A 22,548-nucleotide genomic window follows, 5' to 3' on the forward strand; every position below is an offset into this window, starting at 1 on the left:
CTGGCTGCGGTTGCGGCTGTGTTATTTTAGGGAAGGGACACTGCGTTTTGAAGAGGGGGTTGGGTTTCGCCCCAGCTCTCAGTGGAGGCCAGGAGCCGCTGCGGCCCCACGGCAGGCTGGCCAGCCAGGCCTCCCCGGGCCGGCCTCCTCTTCTCCTGGCCCCTGGTCCAAGGGGCCAGAGGGCCCTGCCCAAAGCCCGCTCCGCCAGCCACGCGGGCACCCCGGACGCTCGCCCTGGGCGTCCTGCGCTGCTGGATCAGCCTCGGGGGCGCCCCTGGAGCCTGCAAGCCCCCCCTCGCCCAAGCCCAACCCCTCCCGAGGGCGGCAGGGCTCACGGCCATTCCGCGCCGGTCGACACTCGGACCAGGGACTTCCTCAGCCTGGGGGGACAGAGTCACGGAAGGGGCACGGAAGGAGGCAGGAGTCCCATGGACGGGAGGAAGGCAAGGCCGCTCCTGCGCCCTCCGGCCGGTGGCCAGGAGGGAAGACAAAAGCCTCTCCTCCGCAGTCCTGCTCCCCGGACGCAGAGCTCCCACTGGCACCCCTGCGCCCCACCCAAGACGGTCGGCGGCGTGAGTGTGGGTGCTGCCCGCCGGCCTCTAGGATCCTGGACTGCGCTCGCCGAGGAGCTCTGGGGCCACGGGGGACACCACCCTTTCTATTTGAGAAGCAGAGACAACAGCGGCTGGTTCCACTCCCTTGTCCGTCACACGCGGGACAGGGCAGGGGACGGCGCGGGGAGGCTGCAGGCTCTAAAGTCCTGCCCAGGGCACCACACCGAAGGGGGACTGAATGGAGGGGCGGTGGGGGGGACACGGGCTCCTGGCCAGAACTTCCAGGGTGCGATTCAGAGGCAAGGGCGTAAAGGGATTACTTTAAGCCAGCGCCCAGCGGTGGTGCAGAGCCAGCCTGGTGGGCGGCGGCGGGAAGACTCGGCAGCAAAATGCCAAGCCCCTCCCAACCTGGCCAGCGCGGCAGGAACGCCGCAGAGGCGGGGAATGGTTTCGGGTGGGGGACTGAATACGCTAACAGCAACGTTTACTGAGCCCTTCACAGGTGCGGGGAACGCGCCAGCACCTTCTGCCTGACGTCATGTCATCACAACCTCTACGGATGGGCACGCTGAGGCATGGGCAGCATCGCGCCCTCCTCGCCTCTCGTCTTTCCCTGTCAATCCATGCACTGAGTGGCAGCGCGTCCAGTTGGTACCACTTCCAAACAGAACCCAAAGCTGACCACGTCCCACTCCCCACCCGGCCACCTCCCTGTCCCCGCTGCCAACTGCCAGTGACAGCCGCCTAAACGAGCCTCCCAGCCTGCGCCCCGCCCCAGTGCCTCTTCTTGCTCCAGCAGCCAGCACAAGGAGACAGGCGGCCTCAGGGCCTTGGCACCTGCTGTCCCCCTGCTCTGGAAAGCTCTTCTTCCTCACACCCACTGGTCTCTGCTCCAAAGTCACTGAGAGACCCGCCAGGCTCCGGGTCCACAATGGGACGCCCGTCCTCGTCCCCCGGTCCTGCTCTCTTCCCCTCTGCAGCCCTTTCCCTCTCAGATCACCTGCTCTTCCATGTACCAGCTTCTCCCCCAGGACACCGTCGGGCCACGAGGGCAGACACTCAGCTGTATCTCCCGCACCTAAAGGGGAAGCACCCAGGAGCTGTCTGCAAACCCTGGTTGAATGCACAGCGGGGCGGTGACGCAGCCTGCAGGGCCGTGGTTGGGGGGAGAAGGGACACAAGGACCACAGGGACGGGGGCCCTGACGTGAAGCTGAGCACTGACCGTGGGGCCTGCCCGGGCCAGGGGCCTCCAGCTCCAGCCTGTGGCTCTTCTCAGACTCCCTGCCGCCGCCGGACAGACAGGCCTCTGGGGAGACCGCAGACCCCAGCCGCCCGCCCAGGGGTGCCCCGGAGCGGCACCGAGATGAGGGGACCAGGGGCCGCCCGGCACATAGCGCAGGGGACGCCCAGAAGGTCGGCCCGGCACCCACAGCTCAGCTGCTCCGAGGGGGTGACAGTGACCTCCAGAGAAGGTGGCTGCCCCGCAAGGCACTCCAGGAGGTGGGGGGCAGGTTACGTCGGGGGGTCCTGGGCTGGGCCAAACAAACTACCCGACCCCTGGCGTGCTACACAGATGTGAGCACATCAATCCCACCCCGCCCCCGTGTGTGGGCACACTCACATGCACACACAATCCCACATGCACACAACTGCACACCCTCACACCCCCACACTCGGTGGCCCTGACACACTCGCACACACCCCCGTGCACACCGGATTTCGGAAGACCCCAGGCGCAGCGGCCCGGTTCTCTCCACCACGTCAGCAGCCAGTCCAGGACGTGGGGCGAGTGCGCCGCGCAGAGGGCGGCCTCCCTGTGGGCACCCCGGCCTCCGTGCGGGCACCCCGGCCTCCCTGTGGGCACCCTGGCCTCCGTGCGGGCACTCGGCCTCCGTGCAGCCCCAGCGCCCTCCTCCCTGGCCTGAGCCTCGAGCTACGTCCACACCCGCCCCGGCCGGCTCCTGCACCAGGCCTCACCTCCCAGCCCCGGGAAGGCCACCGCGGCCCCAGCCACCGTCCCGCCCGCGTCCCCACCACCCAGCACACATCCTGGGGCATGAGCCCAGCATCCGGGGCACACGGGCCCCGCGCTGAGGCCGGCAAGCAGGCCGCCAGGGTGCCGCCAGGGCACCGCCAGGGGACACAGTGGCTGGTGGCAGCCAGGACTAGACACCGGGGAGCCCCGCTCCTACCTCAGGGCTCAGATGGCATCCCACAGTGGAAGGGCTGCCAGGAGCGCCCAGCCCTGGGGACGCAGCTCGGTTGCCAGCATGGGCTCCTGACTGGGTTCAAATCCCACCTCGGGAGCTTTCTAGCTTAGAAGACTCCAGCCTTGCCCTCACTCTCGTCTGTACAGGGGCCATTGCTGGCACTTCGCACAGGGCAAGGTGGCCATTAAATAAACTAATACACAAAGTGCCTTCAACAGGGCTAGAGCAAGGGGGTGGGGGGGTTACAGTATCGTGTTTCTGCTCGAGATGTGTGACAGCCACTTCTGACAACCAAACCGTAACACTGGACAAGCACAGCGTGGACCAGCTGCTGTCCAGCAGGGCAGGCACCGGGCCAGGTGCAGCACACGTAAGAGGCCACCGCGTCCCCTGTCACTCCCCGGCCACAAAGCAGGGAAGGGGGGCTGCAGGGCGGAGGATCAAACGGCTCCCCTGCTCCAAAAAGCCTGGAAGGAGCCTCCCTGGCTCGCGGTGGGGCTCAGCCATTTCCCCACTCTTCCCAGCAGCCAACCCCACGCGTTCTCGGTTCTACCGACACACCTGAAAGTCATGGCCGCACCCTAAACCTGCAGGGCCAAGGAGAGCTCCCCAGACAGGGAAGCAGAGGGGAGGCAGGAGCCGCGTCCAGAGCAGCCCGGACACGTCCCCTTTACTTCATACCCGCCCCCCCCAAGCAAGCCTGTCATCCAGACAACGAGGCATCACTTTCTCAACCCATTTTTGGCCAATGCGTTAATAAAGTGGGTGTCAGGTGCAAATTTCCAGCTCTTAGAGACCCAGCACTTCCCTGGGACGCCCCTCACACACACAACAAAGACATTCAACAACTCACATCCACAAGGGGTGTCCCAGCAATACAAAGTTTAAAAAAGCAGCACAGCAGCAGTTCCTCAAGAGGTGAAACAAAGAGTCACCACATGATCCAGCAAGTCCACTCCCAGGTATTACCCAGAGGAATTAAAACGGGAACTCAGATAGATTCTTGAACGTGCGGCCAGAGCAGCTTACTCTCAACGGCCGAAAGATCAAAGACAGATGAAAGGGTGAGCGAAGCGCGGTCCAGCCACACAGTGGAATATTACTGAGCCGTAAAAAGGAATGTCATTCGGATCCATGCCACAGCATGGATGGAGGACGAACCTGAAGACATCACGCTGAGCAAAGAGGCCACACCCAAAGGGACAGATATTGTGTGATTCCACTTACGTGAACGATCTGGAACACGCAAATTCAAAGAGACAGATCGTAGACTAGAAACCTACGGGGAGGTACTGCTTACTGAGCACAGAGCTTCTGTTTGGGGTGATGGGAAGTTTTGGTGACGGATGGTGGAGATGGTTGTACAACATTGTGAATGTCCACATTAAGACGATTAAAATGGCAAATTTTCACATCATAAAAAAAGGAGAGAAGCAGGTTTGGCTGAACTGATAGAGCGTCCACCTACCAAATGGGAGGTCCAGGGTTCAAACCCCGGGCCTCATGACCCGTGTGGAGCTGGCCCATGCGCAGTGCTAATGCACACAAGGAGTGCCCTGCCACGCAGGGGTGTCTCCTGTGTAGGGGAGCCCCACATGCAAGGAGTGTGCCCCATAAGGAGAGCCGCCCAGCACGAATAAAGTGCAGCCTGCCCAGGAATGGCGCTACACACATGGAGAGCTGACACAGCAAGGTGACGCAACAAAAAGAGACACAGATTCCAGGTGCTGCTGACAAGAATACAAGTGGACACAGAAGAACACAGTGAATGGACACAGAGAGCAGACAACTGGGGAAGAGGGGGGAGAGAAATAAATAAAATCTTTTAAAAAGTAAAAAACAAAAAACTCTCAGGAGAAAAGAATTCACGAGAGCAAATTCCGAAAGGTGGCTCCACCTCAAGGTCGCTGTGTCTTCTCTGAAAAAGAAACTCGGGTTCGAATAATTCGACGGGGACACTGCGCCCCCGGCACGCGAGGGGACGCGGCGGGCCTTACCCGTGGGCGGGGTCCAGGGCGATGGCCCTGGGCTGGTCGAGGTCCTGCCAGAAGAGGACCTTGCGGGACGTGCCGTCCAGGTTGGCCACCTCCAGGCGGTTGGTCTCCGAGTCCGTCCAGTAGAGCTTCTTGCCCACCCAGTCGCAGGCCAGGCCGTCGGGCGACACCAGGCCCGAGACGAGCACGTCCTGCACCGCGGCGCCGGTCCGGTTCAGGTAGGTCTGCTTGATGGCCTCCTCGCTCACGTCCGTCCAGTACACGGCCCCCCTGGAGAACTGGAAGTCCACGGCGGCCGCGTCCTCCAGCCCGCTCACCACGATGGTGGACTCCAGCTTGGCCCCGCCGGCGTCCACCAGCCGTACGTCCCGGCGGTTGGCGAACAGCAGGAGCGGCGAGGCTGTGGGGGCAGAAGGGAGCGCGTGAGGGCCGCTGGCCGTGCCGGGCACCGGCCGCCCCGGCAGGCCCCCGTCCACACCAAGCGACGGCGCTTTCGACACAGCAGGGTCACGGTGTCTACGCTCACGGGTGCTCCGGGTGAGCAGGGGGCTGGCCGGGTCTCACCGAGCACGGCTGGCTCCTCCGGCCACGCCCACGCCTGCTCCCTGGGTGCCAGGAAGGGGCCACACGGGTCCCGCAGGGCCACGGGAGCCTCACTCTGTTCCCAGGAAGCCACGGCACGGCTGCATGGGCGTGTGGGTGTGAGTTGGTGTGAGTGAGCATGTGTGACTGTGTGTGGGTGAATATCTTGAGTGTGTTACAGTAATTGAGTGCGAGTGTAAGAGTGGGTGTGGGAATGTGCACGCATGTGTATGTGTTTGAGTGCACGTGTCCCTGGGGGAGAGGACACGGCCCCGCCCACACTGCCCGGCTGAGGCCTGGAAAAGGGGTCCAGCTTCAAGAGGAGGTTCAGAGCCCCCAGCCCGGGCCAGGGGCAGCTTCGAGGTTCCCTGACAATCCCCTGACCAGTGACAGGCTCAGCCCCTTCCGGAGAGTGTGGCCTCAGCATCTCACCCAGCTCCGCACCCCAGATCCCCGGCACCCCGGGCAGAGCGATCTTGAAAGGTCACTCACTCCTCAGCTCAGAGACCTTCAGCAGCTCCCTGGGCCACCTAGAGCAAGGCCAGGCTCCCTGACCCGGCACCCCAGGCCTCTCGCCTCACCCTCCCTTCTCCCTCCATCTCTGCCATCCCACCCCAAGCCTCCGCCCGGCACAGCAGTTCCGGTAGCCGAGCTGCTTCTCTCCCTGCTCCCCAAGCCCTCTGGCCCCTGAACCTCCAGAAGCACCCTCACCCCACAGACCAGCAGGGGTCCTGTCCCCCAAGGGGCTGCATGACAGCCCAGAGGGGCCAGGGCCATCACCCCTCAGGTGCCTGGTCCAATGAACCCCCATGTATACACACACACCCCAGGACGCCCTGAAGCCCTGTGGGGTGTAACGTCAGGGGAGGGGCTGCCGGGTCCCGGGGGCCGTCGGATGTCCCAGGCCCAGAGCGAGAGCGCATGGGAGCCCAGAGCGGCACCGGCCAGCAGAGCTCCCTGCGCCCTGCGGCGTCCTGGACCAGCACTGCCGGACAGAAGCCAGTGATGCCAGGGCGACGGGCCCCGGGAACAGGCGCAGGCAGCTAAGGACATTCCACCTCTCTGTCCATGGCTCTGTAATTTTACTCGGTTTACATTTAAAAACCCACCCAGGGTGGCGGCTCCCGTCCCGGACCCCTGGAGAGCCTCTGCCCCCACCCGGGGGTCCACGGGGTGGGTCTGAGCCTGTGTCCCGACCACGGCGGCACTCGGGGCCTCCAGCGTCTGCGCGGCGGCTGGCCAGGCTGGCCAGACACCCGCAAAGCCGTGTCAGGGCTCGACCCCGTCTGCTCACAGCCCCCACTGTGCAGGGGGGCCCAGCCAACTCCGTACCCCTGACCGCCACCAAGACGTCTCACCGGAAACAAGTGCCGACGCTTTCACTCCAGCACCAAAAGCACCAAACTGAGCGCCACCCTGAGCTGGGCGCGTTCGCCGCGGTGGGGGACGGGCCGGCCGCCTCTCTACAGCCATGCGGCTTGAACCGCGCCCCCAAAGGACGCGCTCGAGTCCTGCCCCCGGTCCCGAGCGGGGTCTTCCTTAGACATGGGGTCTCTGAAGAGGCGGTGAGTTAAGGTGAGGCCGGAGCGGGGAGGGCCCGAACCAAGAGGACCAGGGTCCTTGTAAGAGGGACATTCGGATGCAGGGGAGACGGCCGCGGCCCACGGATGGCCAGAAAGCGCCAGCGGTGGCAAGGCGCAGGGAGGGACCCGCCCCACACGTTTCAGAGGGGGCCTGGCCGGGCGCCACTTGACCTCGGACTCCCCACAGCCGGGGGCGATCCATTTCTGCTGTTTTAAGCCCCTTGACTTGTGGTGCTTTGAGCCGGCAGCCACAGGAGCCCCTGACAACAGCGACCCCGAGGTCCTGGGAACAGAGCACAGGGCGCCCTAAGCCCCCGCCGCCCATTGCACACACGAGGTCCCCGGTGCCCTGTTGTCCCCAACTTGCGCCTGCTCATCCAGCAGACTTGACCGCCCAGGAATACAGGGTCCAAATGCCACACGTGGCTCCTAAACTTTTGGGGGTTGGAGAAGCCAATCCTCTGCCCAGAAACTGGTGCACACATGCACACACATCCATGCACCCCCCTGTGCACACACACACGCACAACCCCCTGTGCACACCCTCGTGCACACACCTGTGCGCACACACATGCAGTCATGCTTGTGCACACACCCGTACACACACATGCACACAGTCATGCTTGTACACACACACGTGCACACGGTCATGGTCCTGCAGTCACGCTCCTGCACACACAATCGCTTGTGCACACATATGTGCAGATGTGCACACGTGGTGCTGTCTGAAAGGCCCCCGTCCCCCTACCGGCTGCCGCCCGAGGACCCCCTGCTAAGTGGGCAGGAGAAAGGGCCGCCAGGGCCTTCTCCGGTGAGCGCCCCTGGGCCAGGGAACGGGCCCGTCTCAGAGGCAGCAAGTTCAAGCCCAGGCTGGCCCAGGCGGCGCTGCGGCGGGAGGGCCCAGGGGTCTCCAACCCCAGGCCCAGGGGGAGGAAAAAGTAGCGGGCGGGGGGCACGGGCACAGCTCCTGGAAGCTGCCGCGGGCACAAAAACCCTCGCTTCCTGTGCTCTTTCTCCCCAAACTGGAAAGACGGCATTTTCCCCAGGTTGACACTCACGGCAGCTCAGGTGCGGCCGCTCCGAGGCCGGAGCTGGAGGGTGGCTTTTAATTTCCTGTGCTTTCCCACATCAGCCGCGGGGACGGCTGCCCGGCAGAACCAGGGGCGGGCAGCTTCCGAGGGAGGCCGGGCGGGCCCAGGCCCAGCAGGCGGCTCCTTCCAGGAGGAGCTTTCCGCGCCCACAGCAGCCAGAAACAACCGCGCGCTTCAGCCCTAAGTTTCGAGAAGAGCCCACATCACTGCCCCATCGCCTGGGACGAGGCCTGGGCCTGGGTGCCTTCCCCCCAACCCTCCCCCAGCCGGCACAGGAGGCACCTAACCCCAAACAGGCCCCCTCAACACCGGCAGCCCCCTCCTCTCCCGAAGGTGGGAGACGCCAGGGCTGAGTGGAGGGCAGCCAGCTCCGCCAGGGCGGGCACGGGAGCAGGGCCAAGCAGGAAGGAGAGAAAGCAAGCAGAAAGAGGCAGAAAAGGTGCCAGGAGAAGAAGCCTGCGGGGCGGCTGGCAGAGCAGGAGGAGCACAGGAAGGAGCTGGCTGGACAGGGGCCTCTGCCAAGCGTCCACTGGCTCTAGAGACACTGCAGAGCATCTAGAACTTGCCGACGTGATCAGGCCTGCTGGACATGGGACCCAACAAAGAAGCCCTCGTGGTCCTACGCTCCAGGGGGGGAAACAGAATAAGCAAGCCCCATAACAAATAAAGACATTCTAGTGCACCAGAACGCAAACGCCGTGGGGGAAACCAGGCCGGGGTAAGGGGGCCGGAGGTAAGGGCTGCCAGTCGAAATAAGACGGCCAGGGCAGGTGACACCTGGGCAAAGACTGAAGGGGGTGAGGGCGGAACCGTGTGCACATCTGAGGGAAGGGCCTTCCCAGCAGAGGGGAGAGCACATGCCAAGGGCCTGTGGCGCGTGCAGGGGAAGCGTGGCAGAGGCTGGGCCAGGTGCTCCTTCCCCTCCGGGTCCCTGGGACTCTCTCCCTGAAGCTCTGTAGCCCCCGGCAGAGGGTCGGAGACCCAGGTCCTGGGAAGGTACGTGAGCCTCTCAATAGGGTCCCTCTGTCCAGGTGATGTGCAACCCCCAGCCTCAGCTTCTGGGCAGTGAGAAGAATCCCAGGGGGAGAAGGCGGCAGGGGGTGGCAGAAGGTGGCCTGGCAGGGGCAGAGCCAAGACGGGACACCGGGACCCCCCCCTCCAAGCTGCAGCCAGCCGCTGAGGCTGCACGTTTGAGCCTCCGGCCTGGGGACGGCAGGGGGGCTGAGAGCTGGGGCTGCCGGGCCCTGCCACCACCAGGCTCCAGGACCTACGCAAGGCCACCAGGAAAAATAAACAGACTGTCACCAGCGGCCAGGCCCTTCAGGAAACACTGCGGCGAATGGTATTAAGGACCGTGAAAAATACTGGAGTCCTCTCCCCCAGCGACCGCGCTCTCGGGAATTTATCCCAAGAAATCCCGGAGGGAGGAAAAGGCCTCAGTCACGATACTTGCCGCAGCTTTACTTGTAACAGCAAAACGCTAGAAGTATCGGATCCCAGCATCAGGGTAACTAGACTGAGGTTCATTCTCTCAGTAGAAGAGGTGAATCCATCAGAGCAATAAGTAAGAAACTGACTGGAGTAGCATCAGAAAATGTTTAAAGGACCACGCAGTTGGGCGCCCGCCTCCCACATGGGAGGTCCCGGGTTCGGTTCCCGATGCCTCCTAAAGAGGATAAGCAGACGCCACAATGAGCAGACACCACAAGGAGCAGGTGCTGCAACCAGCAGACATCACAAACAGCAGACGCCGCAGATGCTGCAAAGAGCAGATGTCACAAAATCGGGAGACCCCACAACCACTCCACCTGCAGGCACCACAACCAGCAGGGAGCGGAAATGGCTCAGGCAGCTGGGCACTCGCCTCCCATAGAGGAGGTCCCGGGTTTTGCTCCTGGTGCCTCCTAAAGAAGACGAGGAGACAATGAGCTGACAGATGAGGGAGCCATCTTGGGGGGGCGCAGGGGACACAAAACATAATAAACCAAAAAAATACCATTAAAAAAATGCTTAAGACACCCCAGTAGGGGAAAAAACACACCCTGGTTAGTTCCAGAACTGTGGTTTTGAGAAAGTGCGAGGTGAGGATGAAGGTGCAAAGGGGAGCTGGACAAAGGAAAGGGGAGTTGTTGGGTCGATGAGCCTGTGGGTAAATCTTTGGAATGCGCTTTAGCCCCAAGACCCATTGATGTTCCTATGAACTTACTTGTGCAAATTTTTTTTTTCAGGACCAGATCACAAGGGTACACAGAGCAGCTCGGGGCTCGGGGCGAACCACCCAGGGCACGGACGTGGAGGCGTCGGCAGTGCCCGCTAGTCCCGGGACCCCGGCTCTGCCCCCCACGCCCTGCCGTGCCGCAGGGTCCCTACAGCACCTGCCCCGGGCGCCGCGGGCCCAGCTCCTCTGCGCACACTGACCAGCCCTGGCGGCGAGGGCGGTTTTCATTCGCAACATGCTCGGCCACGGACAGCGCCAGGCCCCAACCCCGCCCGTGTGATTCGGGGCTGGGCTGTCCCCTCTCCCTGAGCCTCAGTTTCCTCCTCTAGAAGGCAGAGAGCAGCGCCTGCCCTGCAGGGGCCCAATGCAGCCTGGATGCATACAGCTCCTTCCGGGCGAGCACCCCGGGACACCTAGGACCTCCTGCACCGTCCCTCCCTCCTGCTGGGGGGTGGGAACCGATAACCCCATTCGACTCCCAGGAAAGGTCCGGACCTGACGCTGCCTGGGACACCGGCGGGTCGGGATGGGAGAAAGGCCAGCCCTCCCCGCCGCCGGCCGGGAGCACAGGACTTGTTATTAATTTACAGTTCCTACCGCAGAAGAATCAGGAGTTTGAAACTCCAAGAGCCAACGATCCCATTTTAACCCATGTAAGCATATCCAATATTTATATATAGAATTCATAACAGATGTCTGGGCTCCCATTCGGACAGCCTATATTTTACACTGTTTACATGGTTACACTAAACAAAACCAACTCAGGGTAACCCAATCCTTTGCTACTACACCAAAATAAGCAGCATTTTCAGCCTATGTCTTATTTATATTCACCAAGCGTTACATTGGGCCTCCAACTGCTCGCTGGAGCAAGCCGCGGCCTGATCGCAGGAGATGGATTTTTTTTTAATCAATCAGCAAGGATCCTCTGTCCAGCGCCAGGCCAACGGGGACCCCAAACATGCAAGACAAGGTGGGGTCTGCCTCCAAGGAGCTTACGGTTTAGTTGGGCAGGGCACAGGCGTGCAAACACACACCCACACGTGCACACACACCATTAAACCACCACCTAAGCAAGAAGGAAAGGAGAAGCCGAGGCAGGAGGAGCGGGGGCCTGGAGGATGAGCTGTGGGTGGGCCGGGAGGGCTTCCCGGAGGAGGGGACACAGAGCCTGGAAGGACACGCACGAGTCGTGCCGTGCGTGCCCAGGCCAGGCGTCGAGGTGAAACTTTGCAGCTTTAGGTAAGTAACCCCATCACGGCGGCTCACAAGCAACTTGCAGAGCCCGGCTGCAGCTCCAGCGACCTTCTAACCGGAGCTTCTCAAACTAGGTCTTCGCAGCTGCTCCTAGGGGCACCCCCTCCCAGGCACCCCACCTGCCAGGTGCACGCTTGCAGGTACGCTGGGTCTCCTCCCGGCTCGCCCAGTCTACCTGCCCAGCCCCACACCAGCCCCGCCCCGCCGAAACCAAGGCTTCCAGATGGGCCCTCACACCCGGGAGAGCGAGCCCCCGGCGTTCCCGTGTCGGAGGCGTCCTGCCTCTCAGGGCCCATCAGCTTCTCAAGTCCCACAAAACTCTCCGCAGGGATTTTTACAGCCCCTTATTTAAGGTGGTTCCAAGAGGAAATAGCAAACATGTCACGGCTTCAGCCCCAGGTACAGATCCACATGCAGCGGTGCTCACGGCAGCCGGCTTGCAGCAGCAGCAGCTTGGTCTCAGCTCCTACTCAGCTCCAAGAGTTCACTAGACTATGGCAGTGGTATTAGGGAATGGGAGGAATGCCTGAAAAGAGTGACTTAAAAATAGTGACCACCTTCATTCAGGATTTTGCTTTAAACATTGGTACCATGGCAGACCTACAATACCCCATTTATATGAAATAAGTAAGCAAGGACCTGTCGGTTCCTATTTTACTGGATGGGCTACAATCCAATACTTCATTTATTTTGAGGTTCTGCTGCTCCTAGATGTGCACAGGGTGGGGGAGCCCCCCTAGCGTGCCTTAGACAACAGCCCCTCGTCCTTTGAGCAGCTCAATTCCTTGCACAGAAGGCTCACCTTTTCCTGCCCCAGCCCTGGACTTGGCCTTTTCCCCGAGAAGCTCAGGTTCCTTTGAGTGGGGAATGATATTTAGAAAACATAAGCTGGGCATAGGGAGTGCTCACTGCTGCTGGGTGTCACTGTCTCTAGACCCACTGGGCGGACAGCTAGGAAATCCGTGTGTGTATGGACACTTCTTTACACACACCTCTATTTATCTAGCTGTGTGTGTGTGCAGTAAAAATTCAAGAACTCCTGGCAGGACTGGCAATTCCCTGCTGACACTCTGGGTCTTTCTAGACTTTTCCCTTCCCACATTTCTAAGGACCTCCTTCTCCAAAGTGGCTTTCATTCTTGTCAGCGCATCGACTCACCTGCCCTGCCCCCACCGCCTCTGGCACCTGTGCCTCCACGCCCCGCCCCCGCCCCCCTGGCTCCTCGAATGCCGGGCGCCCACATCTCTTCTCTGGGAAGGGAAGAAAAGCCGCGAATTGTACTGAATCTACGATTAGTTTGGGGGAGACTGACATCTTTCACGTCTTTCTGTAAAGTTGTACTATTTTTTACATGCAGGTCTTACCACTTCTTAGGTCCTAGGTTTTTTATATAAAATTCGAACCATAATTTCCTTTACAATAAAACCAACATGACCTTAACATTGAACGAGGGCAAAACCCCTACAGATGACATGAAACTTCAAAGACATTTGGATGGGGGGCCAGGGAGGGGACTGTTGAAGGCATGAGGGGGAAGCGGACGTGGCTCAACTGATAGAGCATCCGCCTGCCATATGGGAGGGTCCAGGGTTCACTACCCAGGGCCTCCTGGCCCGTGTGGTGAGCTGGCCCACGCACAGAGCTGCCATGTGCAAGGAGTGCCGTGCCACGCAGGGGTGTCCCCACGTGGGGGTGCCCCAAACACAAGGAGTGCGCCCTGCAGGGAGAGCCGCCCTGTGAGAAAAAAAGCACAGCTCGCCCAGGAGTGGCACCACACACATGGAAAGCTGATGCAGCAAGATGACACAACAAAAAAGAGGCACAGTTTCCTGGCGCCAACAAGGGTGCAAGAGGACACAGAGAGCAGACAGCTGTGGGGGCGGGGAGGAAGGGGAGAGAAATAAAATAAATGTTAAAAAAAAAAAAAGGCATGAGGAAGCCTCTCCCTTTGCAAAGAGGAAAGTGCCATTTCCCCTTTAAAAGGAAATACTTGAAAAGCACTGATTTGGCAAAAATGAGGGGGAGGCCCCGAAAGTGCAAGTGAGTGATCTCCCCAGCTCTGAATCCGCAAAGTCTGCCCTCCCTTCAGAGTCCCAGCGCAGAGACCGCAAGAACCAAACACGTGGCAGCCAAGAACTATTAAAACATTCAGATACCGCCAAATGGCTGACACTGATTTCTGCACATTCTCAGAAAAAGCATACCTGAGCTTCTCTCAGAATTTTCCTTAACGTATAGAAATCTTAAATACACAAAGCCAGCGAAGCCCCCTGCCCCACGCTTCACCCCCTGCCCCCGGCTCACGGGAAGTGCCCTGTAGCTGTGCTTGCCTCAAGCACCGTTAACAGAAATGACGGCGACTACTAGAGCCACGGCTCCAGCCACAGTACTGCAGGTTTTGGGGTTCTTTTTTAAAGGTTTGTTTTATTTATTTATTTCTCCCCACTCCCTCGTTGAGCGCTGATCTTTTCAGGAGGCAGCAGGAACCGAAACCGGGACCTCCAATTTGGGGGGAAGACACCTAATCACCCGCGCCACCTCCACTCCCTGCTTTGTTGTGTCTCTCATTATGTTTTCCTTGTGTCTCTTGTCTCATCATCCTGTCACATTAGGTCGACGCACCTGCCCATTGCATCAGCTCACTGTCTTGCTCACCTTTTTTAGGAGGTACCAGGAACTAAACCTGGGACCCTGGGGCCTCCCATGTGGTAGGCGGGAGCTCAACCACTTGAGCCACATCCACCTTCACCCGGCTGAGACAGGCTCAACTCAGAGACACAACCCTGCAGTTGTCCAGACTTGAGGCTGACAATGAGAACATCTTAGGTTTCCTTTAACTGGGCAAATGGTCTGCCCTTTACGGACAGCTCAGTAAACACAAAGGCTGAAGGGCTGAGCCTGAATGGAAGCGCGGATGACATCTCCGTGCACCTCAGGGATGGGAACACCTGCGCGGCCCCCATCGTCACTGCCTCTCCCACACCTGAACCATCCACAACCCCCCCATCCATCCACCTCGGGACCCAGTGAGCCAGGGCATACCCCCAAATGCCTCTCCTGGCCCCCCGCCCTCCCCACCCTCGGGGAAACCCACCCTCGCCCCTGCGCCTGGCCGAATGCTCTGACCCTCGAGACCAGGCGGAAGCGGGTGTCCTGCAGCGGCCTGCCCGAGCCCCCCAGGAGCTGGTCTGCACCCTCACCGGGCATCGCCCACACCTGGGAGGGTCGAAGCCCCCCAAGAGGGTCCCATGCGGAGTGGACCTGCCTCCGAGCTGGGCCCAGACTGCCGGCTTTCCGGCAGAGAGGCCTCCTTCCACCCTTGCGGCCCCCGGGGGCGTCGCAGGGGCCATCCAGCACGAGAGCTGCATAAAAACAATGAGCGAGCGATCCAACGTCTCGCCTCGGGTCCCGGGCAGGTGCAGCCGCGCTTGGCACAGAGCGGGAACCCGCCCCAAAGGACCGCACGCCTCTCCCCAAACCAGGCTGCCGGGGTGACGAAAGCTTGTGTCACAAGCACGGGGCGAGCGAGGAGAGACAAAACGGTTCCTGGGTGCAGATCACAACCCAGCTACTGTGCGGGGCAGGGGAGGCGGGGGGTGACTGGGAAGCAGCTCCAGGAACCTTCCAGAGCTGGAAATCCTGCTGACCTGGGCTCACACAGCGAGATCCGCACGTTCGTCCAGCCACACCCTCGTGGCCTGTGCACACTGCCGGCCGCAGCAAGAGGCCAGCCCCTGCACTGGGCACCCGAGCTGGACAGCTCCACCCATCTCCCTGGGCCACGCTCACACGCATGCACACACTCGCTTACACACTTATACTTGCACACACGCAAACTGCTTACACACATATTCGCATACTCATACACTCACATTCTCTCACACACATGCACTCAAGCACATTCAGACATGCACACACATACACATGCATGCACATTCCCACACCCACATATGAGCACTCACACCCACTCTTACACTCACACTCAATTACTTTAACACACACAAGATATTCACCGAGTCACACATGCACACTCACACCAACAGACACCCACACTCACACGCAGTCACCCACGTTCACACCCTCACACATTCCCAATCGCATACGCAAACTCACTTGTGCACCTGCACACATGCTCCCTCATCCACGCGCACTCACAACCACACCCACACCCCGACAGGCTCTCGGTCGTGCTCACACACAGCTCCATAGGAAGGCGGCAATTAGCTCTGAAGTCCAGGCCAGCTTCCGGAGCGGGGGCCACATTTCAGAGGTCAGCGCGGCAGACGGACAGGAAACGCACAGGGGCAGGCCTGGGGGCAGAGCTGGGAATAAGAAATCTCTCGCAAAAGATAAAAACGCAGTGAAAGCGCTGTCTTCAGACCCTCCCAATAAAGACAAGCGCCCAGAGCCCCCCCGCCTGCATTCAGCGGGGAGAGGGGTGGCGGGTCCCGCTGCTGCCCGCGGCCTGGACGGGGAACCGCACGGCCCCGGAGCAGGCGGGGGAAGCAGCCCATCCCCAGGACGGCAGGAGGGCGCCAGGGAGCCGGCCCGGGGCTCTGCCCGGCCACTCGGCACACGTGGGAGACCAGCAAAGGCTGGACCAGGGACCCCGGGGTCAGTTAAGGCAGCCCCCAGGCCACCCCAAGGCCCGTTCCCCCTCAGGCTCTGGCAGTGCAATTCCCACCAAGGAGAGGGTCCCCCAGCCCGAGGCAGCTCCAGCGATGACCACCAGATGGTCATCAAGCCAAGTCCAGCCACTTTTCCCAGTGCCTGGCCACAGGGGACAGCAGACCCTCGAGAGACAGGGGAGAGAAAGCAACTGGGCCCCTCTGCCTTACCCCGACTTATCCTCATCACCACCCCAGGAGGTGAAAGGAGGGACAGGAAAGTCAAAGGTCAGGCAGGCTGGGAAGCTCGCAAGGCCACGCAGTGACACCCTGGCGGAGGCTGGACCGGAGCCCAGCGTGCTAACGTGCTGCCACAACTACCTCCCACTGGGCCAATCGCCCCAAAGATGCCAGGCTCACAAAATCCATGCTCACTCCAAAAAGGTGACTCAGGTAAAAGGGGCCAAATGTACAAGTGGGCCAGGCTCGCCAAATCTCCTGACAAGAAGAGTGACCGGGAATGTACTTGTTTTTCCTCTTTTAAAATAGTTCACGAACCGAGATGGCTCCCGCATCTCTTTGCTCATTTTTGTGCTCATTGTCTGCTCGTTGTTTTTGCTTGCTTGTGTTGGTTGTTTTGTTTTGTTTTTGCTCATTGTCTGCTCAATGTCTGTTTGTTTTTTCTTTTAGGAGGCACCGGGAACCGAAACCGGGACCGCCCATGTGGAAGGCGAGCACTCAAATGCATGAGCCACATCCGCCCCTCCGGGAACATACTTTGACTTGAGCCCAGAAACTACGCTGGGTCACACCCTCAGCAGAGAATGAGACGATCACAGCCCAGACGTGACAACTCTGGCAAAGCCACACCGAAGCCAGGGCAGAACGGCGCTGGGGACGTCACATCGGTTTAGGCATGACCCAGCTCACCCCACCTCACTGGCTACACGCCCTCTCCTTCCAACAGGTAAAGGAGGCCCAGGTAGAGGAAGAGACAGCCCGAGCCTGGTGGCCATTTTAAAGGTGCTGAGAAGTCCTGCAGTGAGCAAACCTTGCTACATTCCTACTCCCAATGTTTCCCAAATGTATTTGATCACAAAACACTTTTTTGTCTTGAACCTGGGAAAAATGTAGACAAAAACAGTGGTCTAGAAGCTGAAGAGAAATGGATAACACAACAAGCAACAATGAGCAGGAGGCACCAGCAGACTGGACAAAGGCCCCTTGGCGTCCTCCCGCCCAGCACAGGCCCTGGCCCCGACCCCGCCACCCGCTTTACGAATAAGACGACTCATGTCCACCAAGATTCAGGGCCCGCCTGGCCCACACGGTGCTGGAGTCGGAGCTGGGACTGGACATAGCTTCAGTGCCTCCACTTCCCACACCACCTTCAGGTCACGAGCCACGGGATATAAACACTGAGAAAGACACTTTCTCCATCTGGTCCCTGAGAAATCCAGACACGCAGGACACACGCTGTTGGGGACGCTGGTTCACGTGGACGAGGAAGCATCCTGCCCCGCCGACACAGCTGTGGGGCTGCCGGCACCCCCAAGCGACTGGGGCCGACCCCCAGGCCCGGCCCTCGCCTCCTGGCCCCCAAGCTCCCCGAGCCCCTCGAGCCCGGCCGGCCACCCCAGCAGCACCGGCCCTCAGAACCGACCAGTGCCTGGTCCAGCACCTGGTCCAAACTCCAGCGAGGGGAGCAAAACGCAGAGGGCAGGAGCCAGCTACCCGAGACAGGTGGCCTTTCCCAGGCCCGAGTCCGCGGACAGAGCACAGCTGGCGGAGTCTGGCTCCAGTTACGGGGCACAGCACGGCAGGTTTTCCTGGGAGAGGGCGCGCCGTCCCTTGAAAACCACTGCCCCCACTAATTCCACCTTCGCTGGGAGAACGTGGGTGTTTCTCCGCAGGGGCTGTGCCCATGCTGCGCCAGTGGCATGGGGGAGATGCCAGGAGCAGGGGCCCGGGGCCAGAGGCGGCTCGCCAAGGGGCAGCCCCGCGGGGCCCACGACGGCGTCTACGTGGTGAGCTCTGCGTTCGCACTCGTGGGCAGTCAGGGGAACGTCGGGGGGCACCCGTCCCTGCCTCTCCGGCTCTTATACTCCCAGCCTGCAAGCCCCAATCCAGGAACCGTGGAGCGTGACCAGCTCAGGGATACCCAGGTCGGGTTTTCAGGGAAAATGACATTTGATTTATGCCTGCACTATGTGCATTTTCCCTAATTAGAAGGTTTAGAGCAGAGAAAAATACGCATTCCAGAGTCCCAGCTGGGCTTGGCAGGAACGGAGTCTGTCACTAACATTCTTATTTTCGACAAAATATAGCATTCTGGTTGCATCCCCTTGGGGTCCCAGGCTGCGGAAACAGCCCAAAGAGGGAGAGAAAGGGCACCGAGATGAGAGAAAGGGCTCAGGGGCCTGGGAGGGGATGGTGCCACGGCTCAGGCTCCAATGAGGAGGCAAGTCAGCGTGTTTCTCTCCGTGGGACAGGTCAGGAGCTTTCGCCCAAAATCACCTGGCGCCATCTAAACAGGTACCACGTGGCCACTCGGGGTTTGCAAGGGTGGGGGAGGGTGAGCCACGGACGCGGTGGACACACAGCTATTTCAATCATAAAAACCCTTTTCTGATTGAGATAGCCCTGGAGCCACGGTCTGCCCTAGCCCCTCCAGATCCCAAGGGACTCACCGTCTCCCAGCCTCAGTTTCCTCACCTGCAGAACAGGGTTGGCGATGGCACTCACGCCCTGGGGCAGCTGGAAGGACGGAGTACAGCGATGACCACCCCTTAGGACCCGCCGGGTATGTGGGAACGCACTAGAATTCTCAGCTGTCAGCATCGACGAAGTCTAGATGTATGTGTGCGGGGCGTTCTAAGGCAAGACGTGTTTATTCAAAGGTGAGGGTTTTCAGGAAGCGGATCTGGCCCAAAGGACAGAGCGTCCGCCTACCACATGGGAGGTCCAAGTTCAAACCCAGGCCTCCTGGCCCGTGTGGAGCTGGCCCATATGCAGTGCTGATGCATGCAAGCAGCGCCCTGCCACGCAGGGGTGTCCCCCATGTAGGGGAGCCCCACGCGCAAGGAGTGCGCTTCATGAGGAGAGCCACCCAGCGTGAAAGAAATTGCAGCCTGCCCAGGAGTGGCACCACACACACGGAGAGCTGACGCAGCAAGATGACACAACAAAAAGAAACACAGATTCCCGGTGCCACTGACAAGAATACAAGCAGACATAGAAGAACACACAGTGAATTGACACAGAGAGCAGATAACTGGGGGGTTGGGGGGGTGGGGCAGGGAAGGGAAGAGAAATAATAAAAAAATAAATATTTTTTTAAAAGGTGAGGATCTTCATCAGAACGCCAGCCCCAGGTAAAGCAAATCACAGAAGCTGTTCTCAAGCGAGAGCAGGCAAATGCAAGCACTTACAGATCTCTCTTTAAGTCCTCTCTCCCAAAGAGGTGAGCTGTCCTTGAAAATGAACAAGCGGACACATCCAAGGGTGTGTGAGTGCGTGGGGGGCTCAGAGCTCCCAAGTAGCCCACCACCACCAGCCCTGCCCCCTCAGGCAAAGAAGAACCAGGCAGGCAAGGAGGGTCTGGGCCCCGCCATCGGGGGCTACCTGGTCCAACAGGTACCAGGTACCAGACACCCGGGCATCCGTGCTAGGCCCCGCAGACCGGATGCGCCTTGTGGGCAGGGGCCAGTGTTTGAGGCAAGAAAGAAACAAAAGGGAGAGGGCCGTTCAACCGCAGGGAACCAAGACAGGAGCGAGCCCAGTGGCTGCGAACGCAGTGCCACATGACGGAAGAGCTCAGTGCAAGGCCACGTGGGAACAAAGGTGCAGGCCCTGCAGACTTCACCCTCGAGAAAGAGGGAAAGGGTCTCTGCCCAACCCCCAGGAGGCAGCCAGAGTCGCTCAATGATGGGCATGAGCTGGTGGTCCCCATCGAGGTGGGAGGGCGGGGAGAGGGGGGGATGAGCCCAGCCCCTTCCCCCAGGCCCACTGGGGAGGGAAACGGCCCTGTCCCCTGTGTGCTTACAGGGAGCGCATTGTTTTGGCCGGGACAGAGGAAACCGGAGAACTCGAGCTCAGAACGCATTTGGAGCTGGCAGAAAAGAACATCTGGGAAAGGAAACACGTTTCAGAAACAAACATACCTTTGTTCCACTTCTATTTTCTTTAAGCGTTGCAAAAAATAATAATAATAAAGACATGCCAAATTTATCATCACTCCACAAAATCTCCTTTTTATTGAGAGGCTCTGCTTTCAAGCGATCAACTGTTCCTGGAAAAAAGCAGCAAGCCTGTGCCAGCACCCACGGGCTCTGCCAGGAGCCAACAAAGGGGGGGACCCCGGGTTCCGAAGACGCCCCCATCCCACGTAGACTGAAGCAAGAACAATCAGATTGACGTAGGGAAAAAACCTCTCCAGAACCTTCTCTCCAAAACCACCTCTGGGAAGGCGGTGGTCTGCTCTAAGGCCCTCCCTGCCGGGCCCTGCTGAAGCGTCTCCCGGTCGTGGTGGCCTCTGAGGGAGCAGTGTTTCTTAGATCTAAGCCCTCACGCACATTTTGGGGCTGCCTGGAAGTTCCAAGTTCAACAATGAGGACCAGCCCTGATGACCTGGCAATGTCAAGTTTTGAGGTTAAAAAGAAGTGGAAGAGGGGAAGCGGCTGTGGCTCAACCAATTGGGCTCCCATCTACAATAAGGAAGGCCTTGGGTTCGTGTCCCGGGGCCTCCTTGTGAAGGCAGGCTGGCCCGCACACCGTGGAGAGCCGCTGGCCCGTGCCCGCGGAGAGCTGGCACAGCAAGATGACGCAACAAAGGGAGACAAGCAGACGTAGGAGAACACGCAGCGAATGGACAGAGAGCAGACAGTGAGCAAGCAGCAAGGGGGGTGGATAAATAAATGAAATAAATCCTTAAAAAAAAAAGTGGATGAAGCCCCTATGGTGGCCCTGCGGGGTCCTGGGTGAGTTCTACCTGGGGCCAGGCACCTGGCAAACAGGTATGCAAAGCCGGAGCAGAAGTCCCTGCAGAGAGCACCTGTGGAGCACCAACCCTCTCTCCGTACCTGACCTTGCGTGCTGCAGCCCCTTTCCCCACACCTGACCTCCAGGTCTGGACCTGTTCCATGTCTAAACTGTAACTTATACCTGCTACCACGGAGTCCTCAGAGGAGGGGGTATGCTGCCACCCCCATTTTACAAATGAAGAAACTGAGGCACAGGAGGGTCAAGTAACCTAAGCAAAGTCACACACAACTAAGCAGATTCTTTCCCCAATAGTAGACATTTACTCTGTTTGCTTTAGGGGGGCAGCTGGGTGACCCCCAGAATTCCCTGCAATAGGGGACAATCGCCTGGGCATCATCCAAACAGTGTCGTGGACGCCGCCTCCCCAGGCTGATGGGGGGGCCTCCCTCGCCCCAGCAGGACGCTCAGCCACGCTGGGCCGCCCCCACCTAATCACACCCACCCCTGTGCCGGGCCCACCCTGCCCTCAGGAGGAACAGGGAGCTGAACAGGAAGAAGTGTGCGGGAGGCGGGGTCCTCAGCCGCCCCTGCCCACTCTCGGGCTCCCACAACACACTTGTGCTGGGGTCCAAAGGCGGATGGGAACGGGCCAGCGGCACGGCAGATGCCAGACTTGAAGGCTGAGACCGGGCCCAGGCCTGCCCGCCGCCTGAGCACCGCACGCCGCGACTCGGCCTCCTCCGACTCAGCACGCCGGTCCTGGGGGGGCTGGGGGTGGACGCGCGAGCGGCCAAAATCATGCAGCAGCGCAGGGGCGCAGCGCCACGCTCCCCTCACCCCAGGTAACTGGATGCTCCCCACCATCGCCACCCTCACGGGGACCCCGTGAGCTTCATGGGCACCTCGGGGTTCTACGTGTCCCCAGACGTCCAGGCCGAAGGCACCTGCCGGACACCAAGCCCAGGCTGCAGCGCAGGGTGGAAGGGCGCAGTCCACTCTGCCATTGCACGGCCACGCCCTGAGCCTCCTCGGTCACCACCAGGGGAGGCCGGCCTCCCTGCCTCCAGGCCGGGGGTGAAGGTCAGAGCCGTGGAAGAAGGGCGTGGCCAGCACAACGCGGCACTGCAGGGACACAGGCTCACCCTGCTTTCCCAGGGGGGGAAGCTGAGAGTGGGTCGAGGGGGCTCAGAGCCAGGTCCCGGCAGCAGGGGAGGGTGGACGTGCGCTGCCTCACGTGCACGGAGCCAGCCCTCTCCTGCTCAGCCCTGAGTTCCAGGACAGCCACAGCCGAGGGTCCGAGCGGGCTGTCACTCGGGCTCGGGGCCAGCCGTGAGGACCAGGCCCCCGCCCGGCTCACTGTGTTTCCAGGGCCCTAGCTCTGCGCCAGGCACGCAGCAGGGAATGAGCACACACCTACTGGAGGCAGGAATTACTTCCAGGCAGGAGACAACAACAGGAAGCCAGGAA

At 60.4% G+C, this 22,548-nt stretch overlaps 1 protein-coding gene across 1 annotated transcript in view; it reads right to left on the bottom strand.

Annotated features, from left to right (window-relative positions):
* Nucleotides 1-22,548, bottom strand: part of LRP5 (LDL receptor related protein 5) — a 124,813-nt gene that overhangs the window by 89,610 nt on the left and 12,655 nt on the right. The window contains exon 2 of the mRNA XM_058305069.1: nt 4,764-5,160. Within this exon, the coding sequence (XP_058161052.1) occupies nt 4,764-5,160 (397 nt within the window). The remainder of the gene's footprint in view (nt 1-4,763; nt 5,161-22,548) is intronic.

This window comes from Dasypus novemcinctus, chromosome 10, assembly GCF_030445035.2.
Source record: "Dasypus novemcinctus isolate mDasNov1 chromosome 10, mDasNov1.1.hap2, whole genome shotgun sequence".
Taxonomy (NCBI): Eukaryota; Metazoa; Chordata; class Mammalia; order Cingulata; family Dasypodidae; genus Dasypus; species Dasypus novemcinctus.